This window comes from Schistocerca americana, chromosome 3 (assembly GCF_021461395.2).
Source record: "Schistocerca americana isolate TAMUIC-IGC-003095 chromosome 3, iqSchAmer2.1, whole genome shotgun sequence".
Classification (NCBI taxonomy): Eukaryota; Metazoa; Arthropoda; class Insecta; order Orthoptera; family Acrididae; genus Schistocerca; species Schistocerca americana.
The window spans coordinates 379,109,223-379,121,385 of NC_060121.1; the positions used below are offsets into that span (position 1 = coordinate 379,109,223).

Below are 12,163 nucleotides of genomic sequence, written 5' to 3' on the forward strand. Positions count from 1 at the left end.
CTGGACATGACACAGCTCCCGAGTTTCGAAAGTAAGCATGATCAGTAAAATACAGGCAACAATGCATTTGATTTTGTTTGACAAATAAGCAGAAATCAACTCAAAGAAAGAAGATTAAATAATCAGACTTTTCCATATAAAAATAGTCTGGCATCAGAGAGCACAGATTATATTTATTAACATTAGAGATTAGTGTTTGCAAAAAATTCTCACCAAGCAACTGCAGAGCCCAAGCTGATATTATAGGTGCCCAAGCTTCTGGATTTGAACTCACGAAGTTACACAAGACATCATGGATTTCTGATATTGTAGCATCTTCCTGGCTTGTGATGCCTGATGGGGTTCCATGATTTTGATCTGTCTAAAGATAATTGAAACAAGACTTGCATAGATTGTCTAACATGACACACATGAAATAAATTTATTCCATACATACGATGTTTCACAATGATTATTTTCTTTTTACTTGAGGAGAGGTTGTTTTGGATTCCCCCCCCCCCCCCCCCTCTCTCTCTCTCTCTCTCTCTCTCTCTCTCTCTCTCTCTCTCTCTCTCTCTCTCTCTCACACACACACACACACACACACACACACACACTTATGTTTTTGTTTTTCTGAATTATTGTCATAAAGGGGTTGGACAAAATTAAGCAATATGACACAAAATTCTGGTGTCTGGCTCACCTGCAAAACGCAGTATCGTCTTTGTTTTTCTTTGAATTATAACGTGTGTGCAAGTGTATTGAGCCACCAGTGCGTCTGTGGTACCTGCAATGTTGTGTTGAGCTAGTGTCATGCTCTACATTTCAGACTTCCAATAAGGGAAACAGATCAGCACCCACTCGGCAAAATTCTAACAAATTTTCTAACCTACTAGGAGTATGGAGAGCAACTGCACCTATAAGCAGTTTTTTCTCAGTATAATGCTTTGATAACCACAGCTACGGAAAGAAAACTGAAATTAACTAAAGAGACATGGGGCAAATAAGCTGGAAAGCCCAACAGTACTGACTGACCACCGCGTCATCCTCAGCCAGTAGGTGTCACTGGAAGCGAATATGGAGGGGCAAGTGGTCAGTACACTGCTCTCCCGGCCACTGTCAGTTTTTGAGACAGAAGCCGCTACTTCTCAGTCAAGTAGCTCCTCAATTGGCTTCACAAGGGTTGGGTGCACCCCGTTTGCCAACAGCTCTCAGCAAACCCGAATGGTCACCCACCCAAGTGCTAGCCAAGACCGACAGTTCTTAACTTTGGTGATCTGGCAGGAACTGGTGTCACCACTGTGGCAAGGCTGTGGGTTCTAGAGAACATACAGTCAACAAAAATTGTTTGATAGAATATGTGTGAAAAAATATTCATTTCTGAATGTCTTCTCCCAACTGTGAAGCATGGTGGTAGTTCTGTAATTGCTTGCACAGTCATACTGTGATTTTCGGTGGGTTTTATCAGCCTACTAAAAGGAAATGTAACTGGTAATATCTGTTAAACTGACCATGTTCAGTCAGTAGCATGGGCATTGTTTTCATCAGAAGATTGAAGTTTCCAAGATGATAATGTCTCCAACTGCACTGGTTGGAACATTTATGGTGCACTTGTGTGGGCACAATGATGGAATCAGATGTATTCTCTGGCCTTAAAAATCAGTAAATTTGAATGTTAATCACTGTAGCCTGTATTATAAAAACAATTAAGAACAAATTAAAATCCTCCAATATTTTTCAAAAGAAATGGATCAGTTTTTTTGCGAGGGTGGCATAAAACTCCGTTAATCTCCATTCTGGCTGGGCTTACAGCACCGAACCACAGGAGAATGCGATTTTGTAGGCCAATGGTTGCTCAACATAATATCAGATGGGTATTCATGTAACATTTTTCAGTGTGTGTGTGTGTGTGTGTGTGTGTGTGTGTGTGTGTGAGAGAGAGAGAGAGAGAGAGAGAGAGAGAGAGAGAGAGAGAGTGAGTGAGAGTGAGCGAAAAGGAGGAAAGGGGGAGATGGGAGGTTGAGAGGGGCCCATGTGTTCTCATCTCTCACTGATAGTTGTTAATTACATAATACACATTGTTAGCAGATTAAATAAGCTGATTTTCTCATTCAGTAACCAAAAACATCAACAAAATACTATTTTACATTAAATAATCTACATTTTTAGCAATATAATATTTTCACTGTGTTACATAAGAAATAACGCACTGTGTTTTAATCATATCCAGTACTCTTTGTTGCAAAATGCTTCATGATGTAGGCATTCAGAAACATCATCTGTGCACACAGATATAATCTACTGACTACACTATGATGGAACATATGTGGACCTGTCATAACCACATGCCTCCAGTAACATTAGCTACTCAAAAGTAACTAACTAAGCAACCTTTTAATTAAATATACAGCTCCCATTGAACACTGCTAACTTTGTAAATCATACAGATTCGAGATAGGCAAATAATATTCTAGTATTCTACATTATAATATAATTGGCTAGGTAAAACATCTGCTCACCAAGTGGTAGCAGGAGTAAACAGAAACAGAGTGTCTTCTCATCAGTCATCAGACATACTTTCTCTGTCATTTTGGCAGATATTTCCAATTTCTTTGTTGCAATATGTATCTGGAGTCAGCCCAAACAAATACTGTTCATCAAGTCCTTCATGTGCACCAACATAAAGTGTCAGTTTGTTTCTCGTTATAAGCAAAATCATTTTTAAAGTGGAATTTCACATACCCATTTGACTGAGAAGCCCCAAATCAGTCTAGTGTGGTATTTGTTTTACCAATCTGTATTAATAGCAACAGTAATACATGAAGAATTACCAGTACTTCAGCAGTGACAATACCACCAAGGCCCGGTTTGATTGTTATCACCATGCAGCAGCGTTGCTCAATAGCTGTTGCTGGAGTACTGGTTAGTCTTCCTGCCTTACTGTCTGACATACTGCATATCAATACAACAAATATCACATTAGACTAATCTGGGACCACTAAATCGAACTGGCAAGTAAAATTTCACTTAAAAATAATTTTGCTCATAACATGAAATAAGCTGACACTTTCCGTCAGCACTTGGCGTCACATGTAAGATTCGATGAGAATTATGTGTTTGGGCTGACTCTAGTCACACACTGTACAACAGAAATTGCAAATACTGCTGAAACACCAGAGAAAATTTGCCCGACTGCTCTTAGTAGAGACACTATGTATAAAAGATACAGAAATACACAAGCTTTCGGAGACAGTAGCTCCTTATTCTGGCGGAAGGATTGAAGGGAAAGGAAGAGGGATGAAGGAAAAGAACAGATGAGGTTTAAGAAATGAGGAAGGTTATGGAAAAGCCACCCACAACCCTGGGTCAGGGGCGGAGGGTTACCATTGAGTAAGTCTCTCCTGACCCAGCATTCTGAGCAACATTTCCATAACTCTCTCATTGCTTACACCTCACCACTCCCATTCCTCTTCCACTGGCCACTGGCTCCGGAAGCTTGCATATTCCACATCTTTTGCATGTGTTTTCTCCTGTCAAAGGTTGGTGGCTAGATTTCTTATCTTTCCTATAGTATATTTTTAAACACCAACTACTTTCATTGAAATAGTGTAGCATTTGATTTTTGTAAGTTGCTTCCCTTCCACTTAGGCTACACTTCCTCAGGGTTCACCAATGTCAATGACCCATAGTACAGCATTTGTCTTTCTCAACATAATTCATATGGCCATTTCATCTTATATCAATATGTCAAGGTATTTTCCAATTGGCTGCCATATTAACCATAGTTGGAACACAGTGAGGGCAAACCAGAATCAGCTTATTATCACAAAGGATAGCAGGAGTGCTGAGGCATTAGCAGACCATCTAAATTCACAGCGCAAGAATGACTACAAACATATCTACATCAACGTCAAAGCTTCGTCTTTCAGGGGCAGCATTAGTGAAAGAGGCCATTCACACCTGCAAAAGTGATTTTTTAACTACCAGAAACACTGGATACAGTAATGCATGAGTAGTAGCAGTTAGCATTGGATGTGAAGTCCACTACTTGTGCCTTTGGATTTAGCAATTCATCCAACAGCCAACAACCACCTTCCACTGGAGTGTAATGTTATCCAGTTCAGTCAATATCACCATTTAAATATAGCAAGCAAGTTGTTGTTGTTGTTGTGGTCTTCAGTCCTGAGGCTGGTTTGATGCAGCTCTCCATGCTACTCTATCCTGTGCAAGCTTCTTCATCTCCCAGTACCTACTGCAACCTACATCCTTCTGAATCTGCTTAGTGTATTCATCTCTTGGTCTCCCCCTATGATTTTTACCCTCCACGCTGCCCTCCAATACTAAATTGGTGATCGCTTGATGCCTCAGAACATGTCCTACCAACCGATCCCTTCTTCTGGTCAAGTTGTGCCACAAACTTCTCTTCTCCCCAATCCTATTCAATACTTCCTCATTAGTTATGTGATCTACCCATCTAATCTTCAGCATTCTTCTGTAGCACCACATTTCAAAAGCTTCTATTCTCTTCTTGTCCAAGCTATTTACCGTCCATGAGCAAGCAAGTGCTTCATTGAAATATTACAAAGTTTCAGCAACAACAACATCTGATGCAAGAGCCGAGAACCATAGCAATAGGTTTCATGTAGGCTGCACAGCCTTTCTAGTTCCAGGAAGGAACTATTGTTTAGGGCTTTTTTTATTTTTACATTTTGGTAATGGGCATGTTAGAACAATATCTTGTTATTTATATTGCCAAAGGGTACACAGTCTATGATTCTGACATCCTACAATGTTCAAAGTAACACAGCACAATCTAAAAGGAACAGTGACTGAAATAATTGCTGCCTGAAGATTACCACCAAAGAATGAAGACCACTGTAATGTATCATTGATCTGCAGAAGAGAAAGTGACAGCCAAATAATTGAAAGCACTGCTTTCAAAGAGTAGGAGATTTGCAATGCTTCCATGGTCTTCCAATGTTTCTTTCACCAACCAGTCTGTACGATGAAACCTCTATTGGTATATTCCTTTTTACATTCTGTTCAAGTGTAAGAGTCATCCTTCTTTATTGTTGATTCCATTTTCTATCTTAAGAGCATTCAGTTCTTTCAGCATATCATTGTTTTTGAATCTATCCAGCCTCACACAGCCTTTAACAGACCTTAGACATCTCATTTCTGATTCCTGTATATTACTATGTTATTTAGTATTTGTCACTCTTGTGGAAGAAAGAAAGACATATAAAATTAGCCAACTACAGGAAGCAAATAAGCATGATATGTTTTGGCAAAGACTAACTAAATATTTCTTTGTCAGAAAAATTCCAGGACAGATATTTTTTTTTTTTTTTTTTTTTTTTACAAAAATAGAAAATTCCACTTACCAATTAATGATCTTAGCTCCTACTGACATACCCCCCTTGGCTATATACACACAATTGCCAACGTTTCTGGAGGTCTTGGAAGCAAGCAGGGAAATTTTCAGCTGCAATGTTTATGTCTGTGATATCTTGATAAAGCTTTTCTTTCAGTCACATTTTCACTCATGGAAACAAGAAGAAATAGCAAAGGGAGAAGTCAGGCGAATATGGTGGATGTGGGATGGTAATAACAGAATTCTGGCCAGATACTCGGTAACAGATAAAGCAGTATGGGGTCTTGCATTGTCATGCAGTAAGAAGCAGTCCTGAGAATGTCACAAATCAGAGCAACATCAAACTGCTTGTCCCAAACGTTTCAAGACTTCGATGTAAAGAGTTTGGTCCACTGCTTGAACTGGAACAACAACCTCATGGTGAACTAATCCTTTACTATCAAAGAATCTGATCAACATTGTCTTTGTTCTCGATGGTTGTCGTTTGACTTTTTTCAAGGCTGGTGATCCAGGACTCTGCCAACTCTGATGCTTCATGTGAGGGTCATACAGGTAACACCAACTTTCATCCCTAGCAATAATCTTTGATAGAAATGTGGGATAATGTCTGGCGCTATCCAGGAGTTCAACAGAAATTCTTCATCTTTGCTGTTTCTCTTTGCCTGTTAGTGTGTGAGAGATGTGTTTTGCATTAATTTTCCATTTCTCTGAATCTTCGCGTAAAATCTAATGACAAAATCATGATTTAAATTAAGTTATTCTGATATTGCACACACTATTATATAATGGTCTTCTTGCATTAACTGCCTTATGTATTCTGAATTTGCATTGGTATGTGCTGTAGATGGGGGACTAGCTCTGGGGTCATATTGCATTGAATTTCTGCCTACAAGAAACTTTTCGTGCCACTTGAAAACCAGATCTCTTGAAAGCGCCTCACTTGCATATGCTTGCTTAATCATTGTCCACATTTCACTAGGGGTTTTCCTGCACTTAACACAGAACCTGATGTTTGCTCTTCAGCATCCATTATGTCGCCACAACTAAAGCACCAAGAACCCAAACAGCGAGTTGATAAGCATAGCCCTGCCACCTAGTAAGTGTGCATGGGAACATGAGGGTCATTTAAAGGATGCTAACATACCAGGTAACATAAAAACAACATTTGTTCCTCTTTTGTATTGAAAACTTAGAAATATAAAAACCTGTCCTGGAACTTTGCTGACAAAGGGTGTATATATATATATAAAGAATTTATTTTCACAAAAGAATTTGATATGGGTTTTGTAGAGGTAGAACTCCAATGCCTATACCTCTTGTTACTGAATTATATGGAAAATAGGCAAAACACAAAACATGATCTGTTGAGTTAAAGGAAAAAGTAATAGTTTTGGATGACTTGCAAGTTGTTTCTAACATGATTTTGCACCAGTGAAGCCACTAGATAATTTTTGCTGAACTGTCTGATTTGTACTACCAAGCATAGAGATAAAACTATGATTTCTGGCAACATTATGGACTGATTCCATTATTCATCTCTAAGCGGCAAACCCTTGCCTACATCCACTGGAATTACTATACTTACTTCCATAAAAATCAACAAATACAGGATACAAAAATTTATTTTATTTATTAGAAGAAAATAAGCGTTGCTTTTTCAATCATTTTTGGAGATAATATTATTCAATTAGCAACACTTACTGATGACAAATTGTAGAAGCTGTTCAGAGAAGCTGTCAACAGCTGTGTAGGATATTTCTAACAGAACTGGAGTAACATGATTTCATGCTGCTTTCTTTAAATGTTGAATAAGTTCCAGGTGACTTGCATAAACCTTTAGTTTTAGGTATCCACAGAGGAAAAAATTGCAAATGGGTGTAAATTGGATGAATAGGCAGGTCTACCACGGCCTTTACAAACAGTTCAAACAACCAATCAACATTTCTCTCAAAGGTAATAGTGTGTTATAAAAGGCACAGGTTGTGATGCTGTTCCTACTAAAATTCACTCTGATTCTGTACTTCTTTCTCAAATACACCGTTCGAAAGAATTAGGGGAACATGTGTGTCAACCTCCAGTACGTCATATCTATTTTGATACAGGTTCTGCCTGAGGTCTTATTGCACGGCTTGAGATATTTGCTTTCAATGTGCCAACAATTAAAACCATTCACCATCTATTGCCTGAGTTATGCATTACAGTGCCAGGTGACTCCTCAGAAGGGAGCGAGTCACTGTTTTCTACTGAGGTACACTGATGGCAGTTGTCATGTGTGGACACTGTATTCCATCAAGCCCATGCAATGCAACATCTTAATGTAGTGCAAATTGCAAGGGAAATTTATCCAGAAAGGATGGGCTTTCACTCTAGATACTGCAGGTGCCAATGCCTCTCCATGAGTCACCTACAGGAAGACTGGTCAATACAGAAGGGGAGTCGGACAATGTGACCAACCTTACCTCATGGCTCACACCCCTGTAATAGACCTAGCAAGACCTGTCCCATACATCCTCCTACCACCACCTACTCCAGTCTGGTCACTAACGTCACCTATCCCATTAAATGCAGGGTTACCTGTGAAACCAGTCATGTGATTTACAAGCTAAGCTGCAACCATTATGTTGCATTCTATGCAGGCATGACAACCAACAAGCTGTCTGTCCGCAAGAATGGCCATCAACAAACTGTGGTCAAAAAATCAGTGGACCACCCCGTCGCTGAACACGCTGCCAAATATGATATCCCTCATCTCAATTACTGCTTCACAGCCTGTGCCATATGGATCCTTCCCACCAACACCAGCTTTCCTGAATTGTGCAGGTGGGAGCTTTCCCTGCAATACATCCCATGTTTCCGTAACCATCCTGGCCTCAACCTCCATTAGTCACTGTCCTCACCCATACAGCCCCCTCCCTGTTACCATTCCAGCACTACACAGCCGTCATTTCACCGCCACACCCAGTCTTTTAATTTCTTTTTATTTCTCTTCTTTCCACTACTTACCCCCTCCCCCCTCCGCACCTTCTCTCCTGCCCTCCGTCTCAACTGCAACACTTCACTGTCCGCCACTACCACCATACTATCCCTCCCCCTCCCCACCCCAACCTCCTCCTTACCCCCCCCCCCCCCCCCCCCCAGTCGCCACTCCCATCATGCACTGGTGCTGCTGCTTGCAGTGTGTTTTCAGTTCTCTGAGACTGCAGACGTGTGTGCAAGTTGCATTTGCGTGAGTGTGAGTGTGTGTATGTGTGTGTGTGTGTGTGTGTGTGTGTGTGTGTGTGTGTGTGTGTGTGTGTGTGTGTGTCTACTGCTGACAAAGGCTGTAACGGCTGAAAGCTATAATTGTGTGTATCTTTTTGTTGTGCCTATCGTGACTCAGCATCTCCGCTATATGGTGAGTAGCAACTTTCCTTCTCTTCTATGTAGCTGTCAGGCAGTGATAAATGCTCACTGAGGGCAAACACGTTACAGAAGCTCTCAAAGTCCAATTACAAGCACCCAGGATGATGGCATGAATGATTGTTTGCACTTTGTTTCCAACACCTGTCAGATATTCAATTCTTTTTGTGTGAACGATCGAGGGTGTAATCATGTATTGTTGTGCATTTAATTTTTGAAATATAAAGGTGTAATTTGATAACATACCCAGTTGTCAATTATTAGTCAATGGAGTATGGTAGAGCCCAAAGTCATGTTCATCTACTTCTTTTGAGCAGTGTAGTATGGAGCAAAATTTTTAAATTTTGCAGAACAATACTAAACAGTTACAAAGGAGTAACAGGTGTTAATGAAGCACTAAGGGTTTTCTACAGAAAGTCTTCTTTGCTCACAGATTCCCAGTTTGATGAACTTATGTAAAAATGTTAAACAACATAAAAACTGCATGTAGAACATTCTGAACTTCCTGATAGAAGGCTAGGTTCCCAGCTTGGGATAGATGCCAGAGTACTTTCTAAAAATGAAATAGGAGCATGAGCCTGAAATGCCCACAGAATACTTTTTGTGTCATCCGATGATCACAAATATCAAGCAATGTTCGAACAGTGAAACCATGGTCTTCACCTAACAAAACTATGCGGTGTTACCTAAAAATAGCAACACTGAGTCAAAAACACTAAGGAAAATGGTATATTTACTGTAAAAGTGTACAGTCTGTGAAAGACAGAGGGTACTTTGTACCACCATCACTCAGTTCAAGCCTTGTTATTTTTGTTCATGTTCTGTAGATGATGGCACCATCATAGAATAATCTGACAGAACTACCAAATATATCATTTATATGTACTAGGAACAATATTACTCCTGTAACACATTGCTAGATAACAATCCAATATCTTAGTTTCTTCTAATGAGCTTTCACCACACAGCATTACAAACTGGCTTCTGTCAAGAACACTTCAGAGCCACTCAAATAGATAGGGGCATATTGTGTAGGATCACATCTTTGTTAACAGAGAGCACTATGGCTTGGTGTCAAACACCCTCCAGATATTTAGAAAGAATGACTTCCATTTGTTTCCCTGCATCTACAAATTGTAAAATGTTGTATTACATTAAATACACTAGCCTCTTAGCCAGTTTTATATACTACTTCTCTGAAATGCCCTCAAATCTAAATATGGATCATAAGACACATTCAGATCAAAGCTGGCTGCTACAAACATTGGCAGCAGGAGAAGTTGGTGAGCTTTATGACAACTCCAACAGCAGAAGATAACCCCACAACACCAATACCATGGCAGCAATTATATTATCTTAGCTTATATTTGCCAATGCAGATTCCAGATGTCGACAGACAGCAGGCAACAACTCAAACAGACCACATAATGATGACAGTACCAACTCGAGTCTAATCAACAAATGAAACAGGACTACGTTTTCCCCTTTACTTTCATACAATCAAATACAAGCAATTAACAACACATGCTGAAACTACACAAACAACTACAAGAGGATAAACATATAAACTGTCCCAAAGCCATACAACCAATTAAGAGAAAACTGACATACATAACTACAACAAGAGAAGCACATAATACAAAACAAGTAAAGTGCTCTGCAGAAATATAGTTTCTGAAATATATCTCCAGATGCAGGTAACGTCCACTTGATGGCACTACAATAAATACTATAAGACCTCCAGTTGGGCATCTCCGCAAATAACAACCTCATTCATGAAGGTGGACTTGCTGGATCCTAGAATGAACTGCAATGGCTTGGAGGCCTTGGCCCAGACAAATCCTTTCCCAGGCGCATGTAGAAGACTCCTTGGTGATTCATACTGTGGACAATTTGATAAACTGTGATATTATTCTTCATCTGAAACTAGCTGGAATCCTGAGTTACACCAGGAATCCAAAGTACAAATTTCACTGTGTGATGGTGACATAATAGCAATGGATATTTAGCAATAAATTACTCAAGTGTGATGCTCTTTCATTTTAAGGCATTTCTTGCAGTGTGAGTGGGAATAAAAGATATCACATTCAAGGATGTCAAGAAATCACAGTCACCTGATCGCAGACAAGCAAAGATATATTATGCTGACAAGTCTTTCTAAGAGTCATTCTGACAAAGCAACAAATGACTTAAAAGTTGATGATCTCACCTCAGGCAAAGCCAGCCCCACTTACCACTTTCCTTACACATGAGTAACCCTAAATTCTTCCGAGTAGCAGTACATACACTATCTGTCTATTAGCTATTTTCCAAAAATATTAAACCAAATTGCGCCAACACATAAATGTAGGTATAATGGACAATTCAGCAGTATCCTAAATTGAAACAAAAGCACAATCAGTAAATAACAATCCACAAATGCTTAATTTATACCATACAGCGTGCAATTTGGAGTTATCACTGTGGACAACAATGATGGCTAATGTGTTACTAGTTACATCTTTTCCAGAGCAGTGCTGGTGGCATTCACCTTCAGAATGACATATAACATAAATAAGAGGTAATGACATGATAGCTGGTTTTATGCAGTGATGAATTTAAATTCACTTGTGAAGCTGCAATCTAACTACAATCTCAATATGTACAATTTATTTAAAAATGGAAAAAAGAAGAGTTAAATGCTAAGCAACCTGAGTCAGCTACTGCTGAACTGTTGGAGCTGTTTGCTGAGCTGGCAACAAATTAAACTAACCTCTCATGTTCACCAGCCACTGGACATGTAGGATACTAGAAAAAAAACGTCAATCAGTAAGCAATGGCAGCTACTGCAATGCAATGTTGCCATCTCATAGCAGTTGTTCTTCTAAGACTTCAGTATGCCCTTTACAGTTGTTACTGTTTAAATGTGAGATCCACCTCACTGACATGATTGTGTTATGGTGAAGCAAGAGATAATGTAAGAGAAATCTGTCCTATATATGTGTGGGCATTAGGTTCTTTATAGGAGACATCCACACCACAGTGCATTTTCTGCACATTACTTACACTTTCAAGCAATAAGGAGCCTTTGTCTTGAGTATGTTGGCAGTGGAAGATGTGATATGAGGTCAACAAATTCTGAGGATGTTGTGACAGAGGTGTTTAGTAACATACCTTCCACTAGTTTGAATCCTGTCTCAAGCACACTGATCAGCCAAAAACTTATGTCCATCTGATTAAATGAACATTGGTACACCTTTGGAACACAATACAGTAGCGCTTCAGCTGGCTGTGGATTCAACATGTCCTTGGTAGGTTTCTTGAGTATCGGATGTCTACATGCAGACCACCCAATTCCCATAAATTACAGAATGATGATTTTTGAGGGTGGAACTGATGCCCAACAGTATCCCAGGTGTGTCCCACTGGGTT

The 12,163-nt window shown here is 39.6% G+C and overlaps 1 protein-coding gene across 2 annotated transcripts in view; it reads right to left on the reverse strand.

The window, feature by feature from the left end:
- Positions 1-12,163, reverse strand: part of LOC124605924 (integrator complex subunit 5) — a 126,845-nt gene that overhangs the window by 93,081 nt on the left and 21,601 nt on the right. For both annotated transcript variants that reach the window (XM_047137878.1, XM_047137879.1), the window contains one exon: positions 214-361. In XM_047137878.1, the coding sequence (XP_046993834.1) occupies positions 214-361 (148 nt within the window). The remainder of the gene's footprint in view (positions 1-213; positions 362-12,163) is intronic.